Source organism: Daucus carota, chromosome 7 (assembly GCF_001625215.2).
Source record: "Daucus carota subsp. sativus chromosome 7, DH1 v3.0, whole genome shotgun sequence".
Classification (NCBI taxonomy): domain Eukaryota; kingdom Viridiplantae; phylum Streptophyta; class Magnoliopsida; order Apiales; family Apiaceae; genus Daucus; species Daucus carota.
Window position 1 is genome coordinate 36,797,449 of NC_030387.2, and position 23,575 is coordinate 36,821,023.

Consider the following 23,575-nt stretch of genomic DNA (forward strand, 5'->3'; position numbering starts at 1 on the left):
AGGACAATACTAGTTCATGTGATCACCTTCATTGATTGACTCTCATGATTGAGAAGATTTGACACGTGTGCTCCGTACGAGCCCCTCGCCCATGCTTCTTCACACAACACAGATCCATACATACATTATACATAGAGCTCACTTAGGAATCAGAGTCTGTCACTTTTTGGATATTTGGCGTGATCACTTGGTGGTGCTGCCACAAAACCAACTTCTGCAAGAAACACCCATATTACTCTTACACAAACATCACAACTATTTAATTACTCTAATATCCCGACTATACTGTATTATTAAAGCCGAAACATTAAAAACGAAAACGCATTATCATAACAGCTGTGAATTCATGTGCTGTTAGTGAAAAAATACACATATGGTCTCTGTGGGAAGGGTAGCAGGGAGATTGGGTGGAGTGCTGTCTTATCTATTTTAGGCTCTTTCTCTGGAGTAAAAACTTGTGACTGACTATTTCTCTCGTTAACACATACTAGAATTTATTTTATTTCGATCTCACATCTTTACTGTTAACACAAGTTACATAACAGTACTGACTTGTGCTCTCTTCCTTCTGTTTTACTCCATATCACCATCTCATCATCTTTCTGAAATTTGGAGGCTCATTGAACGAGGCTTAGCTAGCAAGGGTCTTTCAAAAGTAACCCTTTTGCACCCCTTTCAACTCTCTTTTCAATCACCACCACCACCTTCTTACTCTTCTTACTTAACATCTCCTTTTGTCTATTCTGTTCTGTTCTTCACTTGTATTTTTCTAGCTCAACTTCTTGCAAACATAAACATTTCTTTATAAACTTTCATCTCCTCTTGTTTTGCATTTTAAAAAATGGGCTGTGATCAAAATCTCTTGATTCATGCCCATCACAAACTTATCCGATCCACCATTTATTTGCTCTTCCTTTTAATTTCAACTTCAACTCATCACAGTTACACTGCTGCAGGTAAATAACTTAACTTTCTCAATCAAATCTTAGCATAATTCATTACTATACTAATGTAGCCCAAAAAATTGATTTTTATTATTGCAGGCAGAATATTGGGGGATCCACTAGCTGGCTCTCAGGCAAGAATTTCATTTACAGAAAAAGTCTTCTGTTGTTTCTTCAACTGTAATGTTCAAAACTAACAATGTTGTGCTTGTGGATCATAAAATGTAGGAAGACAAATCAATTTTGAGCGGCCAGATTGGCTCAAGGCCGCCGCGATGCGAAAGAAGGTGTGGCTCTTGTGGGCATTGTGAAGCCATTCAAGTCCCAACCAACCCTCAGATCAAAGCAGGAAACAAAAACTCAACAACTGTTTACAAAATTGCATACTCAAGAGGTGAAGACAATTCCAACTATAAGCCTATGAGTTGGAAATGCAAATGCGGCAACTTCATCTTCAACCCCTGATGATCAAGAACCAGGATCATGGTTTTCGATATTTGAACTAGTTAAGTGATGAATTCGTGTCATAAAATTGATCGAAGTTTGTGTAAATGAATGAGTTTACTGTCAAGAGTTATAAACAAGTAAAGGGGAAGTACATTGTTTCTTTTTTGATGCATTTCTTTTGTTTGTATTCATCCTCAATTCCTTATTGATTCACAATCTTGATGATTCTCCGGCTACTTTGCTGCATTGTATGTGTCCAACAGATATTTGATATCCTTGTTGTTTGATTCTCTTCAATACGAAAAGAAACTGATGGAGCAGTATTTGGATAGTGATACTACATGTCAAAAGCCAGCTTCAGGGAATTGATGCATGCAGATATTCGATGCTTCTGAGTTCTTTCATTTTCGTATAAAAGTTTAGGAGTTCAGGTAGAAGCATGCTATGTTACCTAAACTCGTTAACAGTATCCAATATTGATACCTGTATGAGTGTTGTACTCAGTAATATCTTGAAAATTTAACATATTTTTGGTTGAACTAAGTGTTCAAGTGCTATGTTCATGTGCAAGTGTCAAGTGTTTGACACGACACACGAGTACGTAGATACATGAAAGGTCGGTGTAACGGAAGTATGTGTTTGGAACATCTTAAAAGTATTATTGTTTGAATTCATCTAACATATGATTATTTATATTTGCCGAAGAATAAAATGTTAAAGTATTATTGTTTGAATTCATCTGACTTGTGATTATTTATATTGAGTCGAAGAATGAAATGTAATGACTAAAAAGATTTGAGGTATGAGTTTTACGGCCTTGCAAGTTGCATCACGGCTTTACCCCCAAGTAAATGACTTGTTCCCTGTGTCCTGCCTATCTCTACTGTATTATTAGTCAGAATATTTACCAATGTCGATATTATTTAAATTCAAATATAAAGCTATTAACATCCGCAGAAGGCACTGAACAATCCGAAAAGCACATGTTTGATGCTAGATTTGGCAACAAAATGCTTATGCAAAAACAAAGTAAAATTAGTATTACCAGTACTGACTTCTGAAACTTCAAAAGTACTCCGTTTAATTGAGTTATCAAAAAGAGTCAGTGGCTTGCTTTCTAAAAAACTGCGGGTAAAGTGTTCAGTAAAATTGAATGCTCTGTGACTAAATTCATTTCAAAATTTGAATTTAACTCGCATTACCTAATTAATGTTTTCGATTAGAATTTATAACAAAATCAATTTATGTAGATAAAATAGCAGTACAATATCCTTTGTTTTAAAAAAACTAAAAAAAACTAGTACAATATCCAAAAATGAATCGGGGTCGTTACACAGGTACACAGCTACACCAACTGGGTAGAAGAGTGACGTAGCAACTTAAACAAACATTGATTGATGATAAGAGGAGACTTTACTCAGATTTCTCATACAGCCTGAGGGTGCATTGGAGTCATAACCATTGCCCACTCTCCTCATTTTCCGTTTCTATCTCTGCAGCTTTTCTCTCTTTATTTCCATGGAGTACTCCATGGAAATAAACACACACACACACAAGTACATAACACACACCTACATGCCTACATGCCCATCTACTAGCATTTACTTTTTAAACTACGGAATGGGCGGTATCCCAAAACACTGTGATTGTATTTTGTTACTCTATCTGTAACTAAAAAAAATATTCAAATTTAAGAGAAGTTATTCTAAATTTATCTAATGGTGAACTAAAAAATGATATAAATTTGGATTGGTTAATAATACAGATTCAAACTTATTTTGGATCCAAATATTTTAATATTATTATATTATTTTATAGTTTGTTAGTTTTGTTATTAGTAAATGTAAAATAATTAAATTTGGAACATAATTAATATTAAATTTTCAAAACACAATTTTTGAAATGCATAAAAATTCAAATTACATGAAAATTAAAAGCATAATATAAAATAAGTTACAAGATAATTTATTTTCTATAGCATTTATTTTTTCCTAATGTACTTTATAACGTTTTATCTTTATTCAAATGTATTTTATTTATAGTGTTATTATTTGAGTTTATAATGAAATTTATTAATCTTTATTCGAAATACTGAAAATCTAAATATATATGAAGACTGAATTTGGATCACCTTATTGGAATAGAATGTCGATCACTTATTAGTGATCCAAATTGAGATCTATGATTGGAGCTAGCTAGTTTTACAGGAAGCTGAATAGAAAATACGAGTATCAAGCATGAAATTCGAACATGTCTTTGACAAGATAGAGTGGATGAGGGTGTTTAATAAAAAAAAAAAAATTGAGTATCAAACACTTGCATGATTTTAAGAAGAAGAAGAAGACAACGGGGAGAACATATTCTGAAATGGGAAAGGAGATGTATAAGCAAGTGATAAGACTGGAGAGAGATGTGTTCTCTACATAGCCATCAAACAGTTGGAAGGAGGTATATATAAGCCTAACCTAACATAATCCCTCCGTCCCGGTAGATTGTATACGTTTGATTTGGACACGGAGACCAAGAAAAAGTGTAAAAAGTGAATAAAAAGAGATGAAAAGTGAGTAAAGTGGTGGGACCCATTTATATTTAATGATAGATTTGAGATAGTGGAGGAAAATAGTGGGTGTAATAGTGTTTATATTATTATAGAATGGAGATAGGGGAAGAAAGAAGTGGGTGTAATAATGTTTTATATTATTAAAAGTTACTATATTTGGAATGTATAGAAATGATGGGACGTCCCAAAAAGGAAACTGTATAGAATTGATTGGGACGGAGGGAGTAATGCAAAGCAGTAGTAGTAACAATGAAACATCTCATCACCACTTCTCAACTGTTGAGGTCAATGCACCAGGATTACTACAGCTGCTGCTTGGTAATGATTCCAATTTCAATGGATCATGACTACTTCAACACACCAGGTCTGGTACATGATTAGACCAGGGAAGTAAAGGGAAATGGGGAATCTATCTCATACCATATCTTTACAAATCAACCTCATCAAATATCAAGTACAGATTCTATCTTTAAAAAGCCTAGTTGTTTGTTGTTTAAACATATCAACAAAAGCTCAATGGAATTTGCATATGTTGTTAGATTTTTAATGTTAGAATAAGCCTAGTTAACACTAACCTTAAACCGAACTCCATACGGACCACAGAGCTTGATATTCTGGGCACCTTCATACCTTCCTGCAAACAAATTCACCGCATAAGGTTAAGCCGTTAAGTTAAGAAATTGAAACTCAATCCCAACAAATAAGCCTTCTTTAAATCTTAAATAATACAGTATTTCTCATAAAATTTGCCCAAAAAAAATATAAGCAAAGAACAAATCTTGCAAAGTGTTAATAACTGCACCACATTTAAAACTTTGCATGTACTCCAGAAACAGATTGCTCTAAAGGATTGGAGTTTCAATTGCACCCAAGAAATGGGTCCTGGTTCCTAACATCACAAGTTTGATACACTATAGGAGTAACTCAAAAATATACCCCAATTACAGATAAGTATATTTGAAGTTTGCAACACGATTTTAAGCCTAACAGGCTAACACACATAAAATCAAGAGCAAGACAGAATTACCGCCAGCCCTTTCCCAAAACCCTCAGATGAGATCTGAGATGTGTCGGTTTCAAGATCTATCTTTTTCGCAGAGATAATAAAGAAAAAGGCATGAGAAAAGATAAATCAATATATGTTTCTTGATAATTAACTAATAAAAACTCTTTAGTAGTACCAAATAATCCAGCATACATGTGGTATATCTGTAACAGGCTCATAGCTCAGTGCTCAACACCCCCTAAATATCCAGGATAGACATCTCAAGAGTAAGGGGATTTAATGCTTGTCATTCCCAAGAGTCCATCTTTAAGTTCTTAGTGCTCCTCTAGTTGGCAGGCAGAACCCATCACTAGTTTGAGATGAGTACTCATAACACTGTCTGTCTCAAACTTACAAGTAGTCATACAGTAAAACACAGCAAGCTTATATACCATACTGTAGTTCATAGATTAAAAGCCCAGTCCAAAAATTCTTCTTCCAAAAAAGATTTTAAAGTTTGAATGTCTTGTCTTTTCGAGATATACAGGCTAAAGCAGTGTCCATATCCTTGTTGTGCTAATATAACCAAAAATCACAGCTGTTCTAAACTTGTGTCTGTACTGTTATGAGCTACATATGGGTAAGCTAAGTAGACACTTGCTTCCTAGGTAGACAGACACCAAAAGCTCTATCAACTCAACATGACTTCAACTATTAAAGCATGGTTGTTATTTGTTAAGTGGGTAGTCACCGACTAAATGACAAGTCGCAAAATTGCAATTGACTTAAACATTAGAGGCAAGTCGGTCGAGTTGCCAAGATTAGAGGCAAGTCGGTCGTGGTTAAATTCCTCACTCCCTTCCCCTTACAAAAATAAATATAAATCATCCAAAAAATAATGCCCGAAGTCGTTTCCTTAACCCTCCTTTCCACTAATAAGCTTGATTCTGGATCGCTCCTGCTAATAATCCGAGGCAGTCTCTGGATCCATTCAGAGAACAAAAGAAATAAGAGCTTCGAGCCAATATAGACTAAGAAATTCACCAGACAGACGACTAAAAATAATTAAATTAACTGTCACAGGGTATAATTTCTAATACATCGGTGGGGCAGCATTTTAGGAGCAAGAAGTGGAACTATAGAGTTAGTCTTTCAGCCTACTGCTAATTACAAAAATTTGTTACTTTCTGAATGTTCAGAAATCACATATAATTTACAGATTCTTATTCCATCAACGAGTTCTATTAGATCTTTACGACATCATGTGTGGAAGTAGAAGATGCCTGAGAACTTAAGAGAAAATCTTATTAGCTGCTTACTAAATTCGTTATAGTAAAATACTATAGATACTCAAGTTCAAACTACAAAACATTCGCTAGTACCAAGATCAAGACACCTTTATTCGCTAACACTAAAACCAAGAAATATAGCATAAACTCCCTGTAACACTGAAAACTGCCTGGGCCGGAATAAATCTTAAATGCTGAGACACATGCAAGGCTCAAGCATATCAAATCCCAAAATGAAGCACTTGGAGAACTGATGATTGCAAAGCCCAAAAACCGTATATAAAATATCTTATAGAACAACTTTTACAATTGTATTGTACTGTGTCATCTTGTTATATAAAATGAATACAACAAGAATTAAGCCATAAGTTTGAGAAAATAGAGATATATGGATGGTCTACGGGTCTAGATAAAAACAATTAAGCAATACCAGTTACAACAATGACAACAAATATGCAAGGGACTACTCAACAACTCAATGAGGTCCTTAAATAGTCAAATCTAACCGGAGGTTCATTCTATGATTGAAATGTGAGACTGCATTTTCTCCTAGATCGTCACTAAGCATGGAAGTATAAGTCTCCAAGCAGCTACAGTTTGATAATGGTAAACACCGAAAAGAAGCTACCAATTCAATTTACACCACCACTTTAGGCATAAATATTTCAAGTTCAGTGAATTACCGAGGGAACATGGAATAAGCACCCATTTATGGCAAGTGATGTTCTAAACCTCGACATTTGGGTACAGAGAGAAACTAAACCTTAAATATTTTTTTGTCAGATCAAATTTACAGTACAGCTGTACAAATTAAACCCCGGAGCAAGGATGCTCTTAATCTTGATATATAAAATGGTAACAGTAAGAATGGTTAAATTTTAAAAAGACGGGAAAATGAAGGATCATATTTCCCAATTTTACTGCATTTTTGTCTGATTTCTCCATATTGTAAATTTAAGGTTAATTTATACAAAATTGAAACTCTAAATATTTCATTTCTAATTGACACCAAAAGGTCTAAAAGATCATTTTGCCCAAATTTATTTTTAAGAGACTCTTTAATGTTCCAGCCAAATCACACTCACAATACACGATGTGCAAATTCATATGGGCTGGATAGACCACTTTATAATTATCTGGGAAACATTTCAAGATGATATGTAAACATAGTTACTATTCTTTCCAACATTTATCCTGAAAGAAATTATTACCACTTGTGTAAGTCCATATTTTAAGACTCATTATTTGGGCTTATATCAGCCTATACTGAGAAGATACTAAATCAAAAAACACAAGAAATGTTACATCTTTTTTTTTTTATTACACAAAAGAAAGTGAACATATACTACATTATAATTGTAACTTATATTGAAGATTGCTATGATGATCTTCGTGAACTCCTAAAGAGAAGCTTAAAATTCAATAGTTTGAACTTTGAAAGTTTCTTAATGAGTTCCCAAAGGAATGCTGAAATTTAGCAGAAAAGAAAAATGTAATCATGCAGTCTATTTCCACAAAATTATGGTCTGTCGTAAGCAACAATTGATAGGATCAGAGATTCACAGTCTTTTGTTCCATATGAGCAAATCAGAATATTGAGAAATAAAACCATGGGAGTTCTAGATTTTTCAGCTCATTCAAATCATACAAGAAATAGATAAAATACCTTTACTAATTATATTTCTTAATAACTACTATACCACATTGAACCCCATTTAGGCATTTTCGCTCAGCATGAGAAAATAAGTTGTTGAACACGATTCATATCAGAGAAAACAGTTGCAGAAAAGCTTAAAGATAAACTTAAACTTTAACATCTATTCTACTCGTGGATCAGAAATCAAAAAGGTAATATGATACAGATTGTGCAAAGGCTAATCGTAGAAAACATGAGTGTACTAACCTGCAAGAGGAGTCATTTTCCTTAGCTTCTCGACCTGCTTGGTGGTGAGCTTAAGAGCTCTGGCAATCTCCTCCCAACCTCTGAATACCTCGAAATCCCAAAATACATGCAATGGCTCCGGACTCCGGCTGACAAATTTGAATTCTCCACATACTGCATCTCCTCACCACAATTCACAACCACCCCCACATAGTGTTCCGCTCTAATTCCATCAAGCAGCCTCTCCTACAATACAAAAATCATCTTCTCATCGTATCCCATTTCCTTCCAATCTAAAGCAATCTCCATTACAACAACCAATGCCCTATGCCCAACCCATCATCTGCAACACAAACCAAACTATTGACCTATGTCACATATACAATTATACAAATCATTTACTCCCTCTCAGTCTCGGATCCAAATTTCAACCAGCCCAGAAATTCCCAAAATTCCTACATGCACCACCTCCCTTTAGCCCATTATCTTATCCCACTGAACATTACACCAACACTCCATTTTTCAACATGAATTAATCTCCCCCATTCCCTGAACAGCATTCTCTAATTTCTAAACTCCTTGCAAATCAATCCCACTTCATTCATATGTTGAATAACTTAAATAACTCCCTTCAGCTAATCTAATCAAACCCATCATATAAACAAAAATACATAATACACATAATTCTTTTTACACTATAATAAAAATATTATAATTGGATTTGGGTCTTTTTCTTTTCCATTTCTTTCCCAGATATAAATATTAATAGTACTATAAATATTAAAAAAAATGCAACCTTTCTCACAAAAGATGCCCTGTTCGACGAAGCCTACGACGTCGTATAGATGTTGAAATCAAACAAGCTCACGCGAAGTCAAGGAGAGTGAAGAAGTTGGAGGAAAAGGGTCGGTGGAATATCAATCTTTGATCACTGAAATTAGAAGAAAGGTGGAATTTTCATATACTTACACGTTGACATATATACATACAAGCTACTAGTAGTGAATATTATATGTAAAAACACATGGGGACATATATTTTTAAGTAAGTTTGTAGATCTATTTCATAAAAAAAAGGCAGAGTAGGAAAACTAAAGGCCTCACCTTTCTTGATTAGCTCGTTTTAACCTTTGATCAACACTTAAGCTTATCAATCACACACACACTCATACACATATAAAAACACTTGCTTTAGCTTCATCTATTGCTTCTTGCTCAACCCCCATTGTGATTTCTTTCAAGGGTCACAAAGTTTGGTCCTGGTAAGTTTGTTTCTGTTCCTTGTTTAAATCTTTTTAATTGAATTACTCTGTTTAGTTAAGTTTTTTGTACTTGGATCTATGTTGCCCCCCCCCCCCCTCTCTCTCTCTCACACACACACACACACACAGGGAGTTTGCTTAAATTTGCCTCTAGTCGAATGCTAATGCTGAACTGTTAAAAATATTGATACATTATGTTGTTGAAATGGTGGGTTAGCTTCAAATGGTTAAAAATATTGCTTTTTGGGTATAAAAAACAGAACTTTATGAATTTTAAGTTTAAAAGTTTATGTGGTATCATAGATTCATTTCTACATCAACCATCAACTTTCTTTATGCTATTATGTTCACAAGTGACAATGTAGATGGAAGTTATGTACAGTACAATTGAGGAGTACATTGTGAATATGAGTTTGTGGGAGAAGTCCTCAGAGTTAAGGCTGATTGGTACATTGTTCAGCTTAGTTTGATAAAATGTATTGTTTTTTCAGAATGTAATCTTATTTACGATATTGCCAGAACATTGATCTTTCATCACATATTATGTGTCGGTAGAAGTACGTCTGGTTGGAAAATATTAGATGAAGCACGTGTCTTAGTTGTAAACATTTGTCGGGGAGGGGTGGATGCAGAATGAAGTTGTGAGGAGTGCTGTTGGGCTAGAGAGGGAGGGGGGGCTTTTTGTTTTTTATAAAGGTAATGGTCCATGTAGCTGAAATTATTTTTAAGAATTTTGGAGGACAGTGGTCACCTCCAATCATATTAGTGTAGATCTGTACCTGTTGCCAGGAAGTGTATTGATTGGTGCTTTGTCTTTGATAATATCTACTTGAAAGTTAGTAAGAGTCTTAAGTTGAATTTAACCAAGTTGTTTCTTTCTTGATCTGTAAATTTAGGACTCCAAGGCTTACGGAGATTGGGACTAGCGCATAGTTAATTCGGTCTCGTATCAAGGGTCTTGAGGACTTAAGTAGGCCATCATGTTTAGGCAATCACCTCGAAGGAACCAGAGAAACAAAGGTTTTAAAGTAAAACATGCTCTCCAGATTTGCCTATTTGTAGCTGTTTCGATTTGGTTGCTCTATCAACTGCAGCACTCACGAAATAAGAAGGCTGCAACTGGAGATAGCACCAAAATCTCTGAAAGACTTGGTTATGGGAATGATAATACTAAGTTAGGGAGAAAGGATCTCCACCCCCAATTCAAGGGATCAGCAGATGACGTTGACCGGCAAAAGGAGGATCAAGAGATAGAGAGCAAGACTGACGAGCATGAAGATGATCAAGAGGGAGCAGAGGAAGAAAGTGAGACTGAAGAACAGAAAGTGGAGTCTAATGAGAGCAAAGATACAGATGCACAAGAAGAGGAGATTGAAGAAGACAAAGAACAGGAAAACAGAGAGTCTGAAGATGAAAGTAAGGAAAGTGCAGAAGAGAGAAATGATAATGAAAAAGAAAACGTTGAGAGGAATGATGAAACAGGATATAACAAAGAAGCAGAGAACAAAGAAAATGAAAGCGAAGACATCCAAGAAAAGAGCAATGAAGATGGTGACACCACAGGAAATGAAGATAGCAAAGAGAATGTAAGTGAAGAGACTTTAGAAAAGGTTAATGGAGAAGGTGATGCTACAAATAATGAAGAAAGCAAAGAGGGTGAAAGTGAAGAGAAGCATGAACAAAGCAACGGAGAAAATGACACCATGGGAAATGAAGATAGCAAAGAGAATGGAAGTGAAGAGAAGCATCAAAGCAGTGAAGAAAATGTCACCACGGGAAATGAAGATAGCAAAGAGAATGGAAGTGAAGAGAAGCATGAGGAAAGCAGTGAAGAAAATGTCACCACAGGAAATGAAGATAGCAAAGAGAACGGAAGTGAAGAGAAGCATGAGGAAAGCAGTGAAGAAAATGTCACCACAGGAAATGAAGATGGCAAAGAGAATGGAAGTGAAGAGAAGCATGAGGAAAGCAGTGAAGAAAATGACACCACGGGAAATGTGGAGAGCAAAGAGATCCAAGAAAAGAACACTGGTGAAATTCTTAGTACAAATAATGAAGATAACAAAGAGAATGGAAATGAAGAGGCCCTAGAAAAGAACAATGGAGAAAATGTTATCTCAAATAATGAAGATGGCAAAGAGAATGAAAGTGAAGAGACCCAAGAAAAGAGCAATGGAGAAAATGAAAATATCCAGGAAAAGAACAGTGACGAAAATGAGACAACAGGAAATGGAGATAGCAAAGAGAAGGGAAGTGAAGAGACTCCAGAAAATGGCTCTGGAGAAAATGTTGCTACTAATAATGAAGATAGCAAAGAGAATGGAAGCGAGGAGACTGAACAAAAGAGCAATGAACAAAATGATACTGCAGAAAATAAAGATGGCAAAGAGAATGGAAGTGAGGAGTCTGAACAAAAGAACAATGAACAAACTGACACCGCAGAAAATGGAAATGGCAAAGAGAATGAAAGTGAGGAGACCCGTGATAAGAGCAATGAAGAGAATGATCATGCGGAAAATGGGGAGAGCAAGGAGAACAAAGTAGAGGAAGGTGAAAGTAAGGGGATTGAAGAAGAGAAACTTAGAAATGAGAAGTTGATTGAGAGCAAATCAACTAGTGAGGAACATGGAGAGACTATCAATGATGAAAAGAGTACTGAAGCTAAGGAGGGAGAAACCAAATCCGAGGACATAGGTGCAACAGAGAACCAGGTGTCAGGTGGAAATGAGGGCGAAGCTGCAACAGATGAAAATCACGAGGGAGGGGAGAAGGCATCTAGTGAACTGAAGACTCTAAATGATTCTGAAACTCAGGGAGAAGATAAGAATTCCACCTCAGGAGGGCCGGAAGAGAACAACGAAGGGAAGGAACTTGAGGAGACAGCGAAGGACAACTCTGAAGAAAATCAGAACGGTTCAGGCTTGAATGTGACAGAGAGTGCAGTATTTAGCAAGGATGATTCTGCCATTTTGCTTCTTGGTGAAGGAAATAGTAATACCAGTCTGTTAGAGATGGCAGAAAATTCAAATCAGACAACAAAGGCAACACAGTCTGATGAATTCAACGGCAAGTCTGAAGATTCTCCTGGAGGCAACTCAGAGTCAGATCCAATTTCCGACAATAGCCAAAATCAAAGTAAAACGGTTGAGAACACAGGTGAGAACAATGAAAACCCCGAAGAAACAACTAAAGGTGATAGTACAGAGCCAAACTTATCTCCTCCTGTAACAACTGAAAATCAAAACCCTGCGACTGAAGAATCCACGGAATCAATGAACAATATTGAACCTGTTGTGGATGGACAAAGTGCAAACTCTAGCACAACTAACAACACAGGAGAGAACTCTGCAAATTCTACTGAGAAAGAAAATAATAGTACAGTTCAAAGCCAAAATTCTGATACTGGAAAAGAAACTGAAGAACAGCACAGATCATCAGGAGAGAATGCCAATGAAGTTTCTGGAGAAAATAATACAAGTGATTCCTCAACTCCTGCGTTCATAGCAGAGAAAGAAGTTTCTTCAAATCCAAATGACAGTTCTGATGTCAGCAATAAAGATGAAGCTAATTCAATCCCTCAAGATGCAAAACAGGCCGAGACAGATACGAACACTCTACAAGAGAGTGCAACGGAAGTAAATGATAATAAAGTTGCAGCTGAGAAGTGATATTCGCAATCAGGTTTCTTTTTTGTTATAGTTAAACATTTTACTACTACCTTTTTTGTTGGAAAAAAGTCATTCTGTATTATCAGTTGCCAAAGTGGTTTGTCATGTTTGAACTTATGTTACATATGTTGAGTAATATAATTCGTTGTAGAACCAGTTGTTTCAACTTAAGACAATTATATGATGACTAATGTCAATCATTAAGACCAGGAGTAATGAATTTTAAGTCCCCACAAATTTTGAAGAAACTTACCATGTGTGTTGAGCAATTATCACTCAAAATATATGAGCCATGTAAAAATCAGCAAATGGCCCTTTTGGCATCAAAAGCCTGTTTGGTTGAACTTATGACTTATGACCAAATATTATTTATGACTTAACGTGACATATGTGATCGATTTAGAACTTAAAATTTATGTTTGAGCAATTTTGGCATGACATATGAATTATTAAAAGTATAATAATAAAAACAATAATAATTTATAGGTAAGTTATGTCTTATGGATAATTTTTATCAAGAAATTTTTATAAAAAATTAAGATATTGAAAAAAGTATCTCAAACTAACTTCTGGTTTTAATTCTTCAAGCCGACTTCTGATTTATTAAAGAAATAAATATTTTTCAGCTTTAAGTCGAAAATGACTTAAAGTACGGACTTTAAACCAGACAAACAGACTCTAGATTTAGCGGGAGAGCCTGGTATTTTTTGTAAAATTTAAAGAAGACTTATTTGTTACATGACGTTGAGATCCGAGATCAGGAATTAAAACTAATCAGTTCGACCTATTTATTCAGGATTTATAGGAGATTTTCTGAATAAATCAGAAATTTTTAGTTAAATCGAAGTGTAACTAATAAATCAATGAATTTTTTTTAGAAATTAATCAAAAAAAATTATTAGTAATCAGGAATTTTTAGAACATTGCTAACAAGCATGGTTTGTGAAATTCATCATCAATATATTGCTCATATAAATCTGTTGATGAATAACAAATCGCAACAATTGCTTTCATACCCTGACAATTGACATTGGAGATGTTTGATTCATGGTTATGATCAATGGAAAACAGAGCCTTGAATTCTGTGCAACTAAATTATTCCCTCTATACATATTCCCTGATTTCTATATATCATTCTCCAGTCAACTATCTAAATGCTTTTTAAGATCGCATATATGATGATATGTTTGATATTAATACTAAAAAGTGATATTAACACAACATTATCATACTATCACACTTCAAATAAGAAAACCTATTAAAAGCTTCAGATTAAAATATGATTATAAGACTGCAAATCAAATAATTAAGTAGGGGTCTTACTTCTATCCCAGCACATTATTAAAGAACAAAGACAAACTGAAATTGTGACAAGGATTAGTAACCCCACAATGACAAATGACAATACTGAGTACGAAAGCAAGTTTGTAGTAAAATCATGTCATCTTCATGGCATTTAACAGGAGGAATTTGAAGAAGCTGGAAGTATCTGAGCAACAATCATTTAGTGTGAATGGCAGCTCAAGGATCAGTGATGCTTAACCTCGAAAAGGCCATCAGGACCTGCATGCCAAAAACATGGTTAACTACTCGATAAACAGGAGAAATGAAAGGGAAATTGCGACACAAAGATATAAGAAACTAAGGAAAGTATCTTGTTATCATCAAACTGAATGTAAATATTCAATTGCATAGCAGAACAAAAGAATTCAATTCTGTAACTGAACAAGTAGTCAACAAAGGTTAACTAAATAAATTCAACTTCCACTGGCTTTAAATTGCCTAACCAAACTTTAAATAAGGCCTCTTGCTAAATACTCCCTCTTTCCCAATTTTAATAGTCTTGTTTGTCAAAATAAAATGTCCCATAATATTTGTCCTTTTCTTCGTTCAATGCAGCTTTATGCTATTTATTTTCAACATTGACTATCATTTATTCACACAACTTTCAAATTTTTTAAACAGATAACTATGAAATTTTAATAAAATGGATGATAACTTGGTTATATTCATGTGTAATCAATGCAATTTCGGTGATAACAACAATAACAAGAAATCACATTTAATATTTCTTAATATGTGCGAAATATGCAAAGAAGGCTATTAAGATGGGAAAGAGGGAATAGTCTTCTTTGCAAATTTCACACATATTAAGAAATATTAAATGTGATTTCTTGTTATTGTTGTTATCACTGAAATTGCATTAATTACACATGAATATAACCAAGTTTTCATTCATTTAATTAGAATTTCATAGTTATTTATTTTAAAAAAATTGAAAGTCATGTGAGTTAATGATAGTCAATGTTGAAAGAAGAAGACACATATTATGGGACATTTTATTTTGACAAACAAGACTATTAAAATGGGAAGGAGGGAGTAATCCTTAGGCTTCAACTACACATCCAGACTCCAATGACTCCACATAGACCGTAAGACCAGGCCAAACCCGATAGAAATGTTTCATAATTTCCCAAATTATAAGTTCGTTCACGAAGATAAAAGGATGGAATACTTAAAAGAAAAAGAACAAAGGAGAAGTTTTCACTTGTTCCATGGTCAAAGAATTAGGTATATGGAAGATGGTCCCGCTAATGGTATAAGCACATGATACGACTGCATGAAACACTGTAGAGAGCGTATTTTTAACAGATTCAGATGTCAAACAGCAGGCATAATGAAATTCTGTGAAAAGCAAAAATGTAACCTAGCTTTTGGTGGAAGCCTATGAGACTTCTTAAAGATAAGATCTTGCAGATGATCAACAATGAGGTACATGCATATTCTCGGTCATAAAACACAGTAACTGTAGTAAATGAGTCTCTACTCCCTACAAGCACTTCCAGCAAACTAAATAACCCATGAATTCGACTGAAAATGTCAGAGTTTGTAATTTCTGGTGGGGTTGCTACACCGAAGGCTCGTACAAGTTAAACAGAAATAGAAGGTGAATTGCATTTCATCATAAATCATAGCAAAACCAAAATCAAAAATTTATTTGCGTCTATACCTTAAACCAGATCCCCCACATCCTCCCTTCATAAAAATGTACATGAGGTGCTAATCCAGCTCACCATATTTACAACAACCCACTAAAATCAGTAAATTACTTGTACACTTTTAGCTAAAATCTATATTATATGCAACAGCTCTTCAGGAATATATAATTCAGCTAAAATAATTAGAACACTCTATGGCCATGTTATTTATAGTTTAATACAGATTTCACATTCGACGATCTTTACACGGTACAATTAAAAGTAATTACCTAACTATAGACACAATAATATTCAACAAATGTTATAAAGGAAAGCTGATACATACATGATAAAAAGCATATATCAATGGAAAAACAGTCAGTTGACCAAACCAAGCAATAGAGGTCTTAATGTTTTTAGTAAAGCATGACTTCTTTCTACACGTTTATAACAATTTCATGACATACCCCATGGAAACTCCTTGTTGCGGATGTGCAAGTACGGGTAAGCCTGCATACACAATTGATGTGGCATTTGCATCAGTACCCCCATAAATTTTACATAGGAATTGACCAAAGATACCAACTTGCCAAGGCTTTCAAACTTTTCCAACATATCATAATATAATTCATTTTTCCGAAATTTTCTTAATAGTGATTAAAAAAATAGATAGCTCACCGGGGGCTCTTCACTGTGGGGATGACCCTTCGAAAGATTAACAACAGCTAAAATAGTACAACCCACAATGCCAGCATAGGTGATTTTCTCCCACTTTGCTGTCTCATCTGCAATTGACAGATATCAACAAATCAAGAACCAAAAAGCCCAAAACTTAATCTCGAAATAGTAAACACAAGTGAAACAACATCATCAAGCATTAACACTATCTATATACACAACAAATTCAAGAAATTTCAGTTAATTCAATCAAAAATCCAAAACCCTAGATTCAAGTCCTCTACAAATCATTTCTAACAAGACCCAATATACAATAGTTAAAATAAAAATCCAACTAAGACCACGAAAAGTCAAACACAAACAGTGTAGAAATAAACAACAGATATAAACACAATAGAAACAGATGTAGATATAGAGATAAAAGGGGGGTTACAAGCATCATCGTGGCCAGCAGATGAAGAAAAGCTCCTCTTTGGAGCAGCCGGAGATTTCTTCGGAGCCCGCCGTAGAGCCGCCAACACGCTAGATCTTACCATCGACGACGCCATTCTTTTTTCTACTTTTTTTTCTCTCGTGTCAATTGGAATGCGTAGCTGCTTTTTAAAGGTGAAGGGGTTTTGTTACTAGTTACTACTATATATTAATTATTTTTTTTTGAAAACGTATAAAATTAATTAATTAATTGAAAAATTATCAACCAAGATTCAAAATATTTATAAAGAGCCTGGTTTATATATTTTCCAAGAAAAAAACAAATGACTTGCTTCTGAATATAAAAAAATTAAACACTCATCAAATACTTAATGTAAATATGATTTTGTTTTCAGAATAAATTTTTAATTTCGAGAGTGAAACAAATTTTTAATTAAATATGTATTATTGATATAATCATAAGTTGTTTAGTTTTGAGCACTTCTTGATAAACTAAGTGGGTGTTTGTCGGGACTTATAAGTCCAGTTTCTCGATTATAAATTAAGAGCACTTATTCGTACTGTGCAGTGTTCTAAAAGTCGGCGATTAATCGGGATTAATCGCCGATTAATCGCTGTTCGGTCGGCCACCGTCTCGATTAAGCGTTAATCGGTGAAAAAAATCGTTTTTTTAGGAAATCGGCCAAAATCGAGATTAATCGGTCAAAAGTCGGGATTAATCGGAAAAAGTCGGTCAAAAATCGGTGAATTTAAAAAAATTAAAATAAAAAGAATTTTTTTTTTAAAACTTTAAATTTAATTACCTTTCATTCTTTTAATATTAGCTTCTAAACTATAATTACATAAATTTGCAATATCTTCTTTCGCAGAATTAATTAAATTCAAGTTTATATATGAGATGACTGGACTTGTATATGTATATAAAGGCATGTTTTGTGTTATAAAAAATCATTAATTTTTTGATTTTATATGACTATAAATTTATACTATATATAATTATATTAATATATATATATATATAATTTTAAAAAAATATTAAATTGATTACGATTAATGATCCGATTAATCACTCCGATTAATCTCCGATTATCCGATTAATCGCTGGACGGTGCCTTCACCGACTAAGTCCGATTCCCGCTTTTTACAACACTGGTACTGTGTAATAAATCAAGAAGTACTTATAAAAATTAGAAATGCTAGCTTTTGTTTCAGGATTTCTACTTATTTTTCAAATACTTTAATCACTTATAAGTCTTATCTTGCTTCTAACTTCTACTCCACTTATTTATTTTAAGCAAGAAGCACTTATGTTAAGCTCGCCTAAACGGCGCCAAGAAAAATGGGCCCTGAGATGTTAAAGCTTTTTCATGAGATTCAGTCCTATATAACTATATTACGTTATTGGTTTAGATAATAAATTTTATTAATTTATTTCTCTTTCAGAATTAAATTTTTTATATGAGTATGTATAATCTGACAATGAAATTTAAAAAATATTCTAGAATATATCGTTTATTTTTTTCATAAACTAATTGGTCCATACTTATTACAAAAGAAATCATATATACTCCCTAAATTTTAATTTTTTTTTCACTTCATATATATGGTTTATATTCTGACTTGTTTTGATTGATTGTGGAAGTGAGGCTACAAGCCTTGTATGGGCTGCCCACAAAGCTATAGGGCCTCAAACTGATCTTATTTTGTGGCCCATCTTTTATGTCTTTTCTCTCAAATTCTCTACTTTTCTACCACTATCGTAGTTTCTCTTTTTCCCGTCTTCTTGAGTTTGTTGGTACTGGATTCAATATGGCCGTGAGTAGCTCTTTCTCGGGTTCAATGTAAGCTGGTTGGGTGGACTGGCCTTCTTTATCCAGGACCAGTTGGGCCGGTCTCGTGAATCCATTATCTTTAACTTTATGAGAGTATTCATCTATCAAAACAAATTGAAGTATCTTTAACTTTATGAGAGTATTCATCTATCAAAACAAATTGAAGTACATCAAGTTCTGCCCCCACAATTTTTCGTATTTTTAAATTTTTATAGTACTATATATATTTATGAAAGAATTATAAACAGTATACATGTCACATCTAATCTGTGTACATTAAAATTGAAGTTCAGATTTCAAATTATACGAGAATAAGTGTCACGTGTGATCAATTTATTGGAAAAAATTGAATGACCCTAAATTTAGAACAGAGGATATATTAAATTGACATGAAATATTATAACATCTACTTTATTATCTTCAAAAAAACATATGGATAAAGATATATCAAGAGATATTATGTTAAAACTGAATATACAATTTAATTTCAGAAATAATTCGGTTTGATTAATTTGAGTTTTCTTAAAGGAATTAATGAGGCAATAAACTGTAAATGAAATAAATTATAATTCAGTTCGACGATTATTACTGTATATGGAGGTTAAATATTTAATCATTAAAGCCATCGAGGACTTGAGTATGGAATAAAGTTCCCTAGGAAATATATAAGAAAATGATTACACTTTGGATTAATTTGATTACCTGAAGCATCAGTGACTAATGTAATATTTGTCTCGGATTCCTTGGATGCTGGTGGGGATATATACAGGGATATTCTGATATATATTTTGCATGCTTTGAAGCATGCATACGGAGAAGTGAGAACACGAAAACAGGACATTCTATCGTGTCTGTACTACTTCATCAGCTCTGAACCATAATTCAGACTTTTATACATGTACTCTATAATGTATGTGGTTTCGAGTAAATTGCAGATTGTGACTTGTGTTTTTATTTACTTGAAAGATGAAAGAATGATGCTCCCTTGCACAGATGACATGAATAAAGTTTTATTGCAGGCAGGGCATCATCAATCTCGCTGCCCCTCCTCAGTCCTCGGTACACTTTTATTCTCCTAGCTCATTAACCTAGAGCATGTTTGTGGAGTTTATAGGCCCGATTTTAAGCCATTTTCGATTTTAAGCTGAAAAAGTTTTTGTTTTTGTATAAGTTGGAAGTTGACTTAAAATTAAAAATAAGTTTTAAACTCATCTAAACTGGCTCCTAATGAAAGTAACCAAAGGTGTTCGTCTGTGTGTGGATAACAATTGATTACCAACAATCTTTCTTTATGAAAGTAACAATAATGAACTACGAAAAGACTCTAGATGCGCAATGCGTGTGGAATTGGTTCCAAATCTTTTCCACAAGAAAATATTCTCAACAACGAGTTCTTCTAAAGTAACGTGTCAAGAAACGGGCTTCCCGGGATCATATTACAAGAACGTGGATCGTGAACATGTCTGGTTGTGTACTTAGCAACGTAATTATGAAGATTCCGGAACCCTATGCATGCGGATATCATAAAACAGGCCAAGTCCCCACATTGCAATGTACATGTTTCAGTCTCTAATTAGTAGCAGTAGAAGTAGTAATTGCTGGACTTAGTGGACAAGTCTTGTTGATCCATGCCATGGCCTACTGCTTTATTCCCATAGATTTAAAATTGTCGAAAGCTTTGAACTTGAGCACATTCATCCATTGCAGCATCGTTTACTTTATGGCTTTTCCTTATCAACTCAATGTCAAAAACAGATTGATTTGCAATATGCTGGACAAAACACCAGCCCGGCCCACTATGCTTTTCAGATCTTTGTACTCAAATTTTCTGTTCACTCACCTTGATAAATCATTGTACCATTTTCTTTATGGGCCCTTGCCTGTCCAAAACAAATTGGTTCCATTCCACTCAACTTTGTTTTCTTTTTCCTTTAAGTTGAAACTTTCAGATTTTTGTAAAGAGCCGTATGGTTGAAAGTTTGTCACAATACAATTTTGTTTGCTATTTTTTTGGCTAATTAACCCATCGTAACGATGCAATTTTACACGTATGTTTTTGTCTAAAATAAACTCCACACTGGCCAGCAAAACATCACATTGCAAAATGAACGAACTTGCCCTGTATATAAAATATAGCTATATAATTTTTCAAATTTCATTTCATCAATATAAATTCAACGTTTATTTTTCAGTGAACGAGAAAGAACCGGAAAAAAATATTAACTTATATTTTATATGTATGATGTATCTGAAAATGTGTTTCAAGAATAAAGAAACAATTAAACTTGGACGTTAAAAGTAACATAGTAATCTTCTGAAAATTTAGATTCTAAAAAGTAAACGTTAAAATAGTTCAATTAATACATTAAACTCAAAACTAAAGTTTCTACTAGTATTGACATTGTATATCCTAAAATTTCAATATATTTGCCTATATATACCTTAGTTATTTGAATGTTTACTTTTGGCAATTTTGTAGAAATACTGACAACTAAATTTTTTAAATTCACTTTATAAAAATATGGATGACACAACCATAGCCAGAAACAGAAGATAGCAGTAAAAAAATGAAACAAACAGTATGCACACCCTACTACTATTACATTATCGACAAAAATGAAAAAGCTTCTTTAAATTAACACTGCGCACGTCTAGCTCTTACAGTCCTACTAGCATCCCGTGATTACATACACTGTTGTGATTATTTTTCCATGTTCATTGCTCGCCTGTTGGCTCATCATCCTGGTCCCGGGATCTCTAACGAGCACTTATATGTGTAAATTAATTGGATTTTAATTCATATAAATGCCTTGATGGAAGATTATAATTGTGAACAATCCCAATCAAACTAATACAGTAATAATAAATGTGTAGTTAAGTTTGGATAAAGAGTTCGTAGGATGCAATAGCACAGCGGATAAAAGGGTGTGTGTTGGGTCGGCCACACACGTTTAACTCCCTTTCTTACGTAAATAAATGGACTAGTTACTGAGTGATTCAGAGGAAGCAGTACTGACTGGTCTGAGTGAGTCTGAGCATAAGCAATGTCACGAAATCAAAGGCATTGAAATTTGAATCCGACTAAATATTCTCACCCCACCCCCGTTTCGGAATTCATGCAATTCAATCAGGTTCCGGGTACTAGCCCAACACGTCCTTTTACGTGCTATTCGTTTCCATAATAAGCATACGGATTTGAATCAAACATCCCTTCCGGTTTCAAACCAATTACAGCTAACTTTTCTATCATCCTCGAAAAACGCTTAATTTCAAAAAATGAGATAAATCAAACGGATACATGTTGAGGTGTCCAGCATCTCCCTGATTTTAACTGCGCCATCTCAAAATATGTAGCTGCTTTTAATGTAGACATGTAATGGTTAACTCTAATGTTGTGTTTGGTTTGGTTGGGGAGAATAAAATGGAATGAGTAAAAATACTTGAAATTAATAGAGATAAGATGAAAGTTATGAAAAAAATCTGAGGAAGTGCAAAATTGCTATGATGAGATTTGAGAAGAAATTAAGGATGGGAGAGAATGGAGCATTCCATCTCAAATTGAAGATGTGATATTTAGCACATGATCTAAGAAATGGAACGGAGGAAGGAATAAAATTTCTTAAAAATTGTTCATAAGATAATTCATTTTAATTTCATTCCTTCCGAAATCATTCATCCCAACCAAACACAACATAAAATCTTAAATAATGGAATCAAAACAAGTTTGAGTAGCAGGTAAAACTTTTGCCTTGTCAATTTTCAAAGAGTCACACGGAGTCCAATTACACGCTGTAAATGTGTTTATGCTACTGTGCTCTATGCAAACAACGCATCCGGAGAAAACTGTAATAACGTTTGTCAAATCCCATCCCTTTGTCACTTGCATGCATCAATACTCACCAGCAATCCAGCATTATGACTAGTTTACTACTACTGTATATTATAGGCAGCTAGGCCTTGACCATTGTCTTTTCATTGCCCACTTGTGACAAGAATAACAACACAGACTCACCACGAACTTGCAAATAAGTTCTTCTACATAGAACAAATTATTACATCTTCTTGAATGACCAACATGAACAATGTCAGTTTAAAAGTTTTCAGTAGGGCTCAGTTACGTTAACAATACTTAGTTTGGAAATGCGCCAAGAAACTTTACATTAAAAAAAAAGATCTTACAAAAAAATTGTAACAAAAAGAATTGGAAGTAGGTTAGTTCATTCACCCTCTGCATGTAGTTTAGGTAGGTCCAGCAATATAGAATAGTTGAGAACAGAATGCGAATACTACGTACCAAATTGGCAAATTATTAGACAAAGTACCCATCCAATCAATCAACTCCAAATATTTTTTTGCCCAATTTGTTTTTTATATAAAAAAAAGAATTCCCAGTGATTTGGTCAAAAGTTGAACCACCCATTTGGCAATCTCACTTACTACGAGTACTTGACAACCACCCCCATAACCTTGAAAATCATGCAAATCAGACTGATGGATCTCACATCTCACTGTCCATTTGCCATGTCCTTTGATTCTTTCCTGAGTAGAAGACATCAGTAAATGCCAAGAAACAACAGAGGCCACAAGAGTTAAAATCTTCAGGTTAAAATTACAGGGAT

General features: G+C 34.2%; 2 protein-coding genes, 1 long non-coding RNA gene and 1 other non-coding gene across 4 annotated transcripts; 2 read left to right on the top strand and 2 right to left on the bottom strand.

The window, feature by feature from the left end:
- Window positions 1–485: 485 nt before the first annotated feature.
- LOC108195955 (uncharacterized) lies at window positions 486–1,563 on the top strand. Its single transcript, XR_010285840.1, has 3 exons — window positions 486–956; window positions 1,044–1,078; window positions 1,173–1,563. It is a non-coding gene; the product is annotated as an uncharacterized LOC108195955 (transcript).
- Window positions 1,564–3,503: 1,940 nt separating this feature from the next.
- LOC108195956 (uncharacterized) lies at window positions 3,504–9,062 on the bottom strand. Its single transcript, XR_001801671.2, has 2 exons — window positions 8,129–9,062; window positions 3,504–4,585 (listed from the first exon to the last, which is right to left on the bottom strand). It is a non-coding gene; the product is annotated as an uncharacterized LOC108195956 (long non-coding RNA).
- A 23-nt stretch (window positions 9,063–9,085) lies between these two features.
- Window positions 9,086–13,189, top strand: LOC108195954 (uncharacterized). The gene is made up of 2 exons (XM_017362984.2): window positions 9,086–9,368; window positions 10,265–13,189. Exon 2 carries the CDS (start codon window positions 10,349–10,351, stop codon window positions 13,034–13,036), a length of 2,688 nt encoding a protein of 895 aa, XP_017218473.1. The 5' UTR covers window positions 9,086–9,368; window positions 10,265–10,348; the 3' UTR covers window positions 13,037–13,189.
- Window positions 13,190–14,276: 1,087 nt separating this feature from the next.
- On the bottom strand, window positions 14,277–17,295 carry LOC108193988 (cytochrome c oxidase subunit 6a, mitochondrial). The gene is made up of 4 exons (XM_017360859.2): window positions 17,126–17,295; window positions 16,693–16,799; window positions 16,482–16,524; window positions 14,277–14,599 (listed from the first exon to the last, which is right to left on the bottom strand). Exons 1-4 carry the CDS (start codon window positions 17,238–17,240, stop codon window positions 14,565–14,567), a joined length of 300 nt encoding a protein of 99 aa, XP_017216348.1. The 5' UTR covers window positions 17,241–17,295; the 3' UTR covers window positions 14,277–14,564.
- Window positions 17,296–23,575: the final 6,280 nt, after the last annotated feature.

What these genes read in the sequence shown, in the direction of transcription:
- LOC108195954 (XM_017362984.2), top strand. Translation starts at nt 10,349, where the DNA reads ATGTTTAGGCAATCACCTCGAAGGAACCAGAGAAACAAAGGTTTTAAA.
- LOC108193988 (XM_017360859.2), bottom strand. Translation starts at nt 17,240, where the DNA reads ATGGCGTCGTCGATGGTAAGATCTAGCGTGTTGGCGGCTCTACGGCGG. An exon ending in TGCTGGCCACGATGATGCTT is followed by an intron (nt 16,800 to 17,125) that starts GTAACCCCCCTT and finishes TGTCAATTGCAG; the next exon opens with ATGAGACAGCAAAGTGGGAG. An exon ending in CAACAAGGAGTTTCCATGGG is followed by an intron (nt 14,600 to 16,481) that starts GTATGTCATGAA and finishes TTTGGCATGCAG; the next exon opens with GTCCTGATGGCCTTTTCGAG.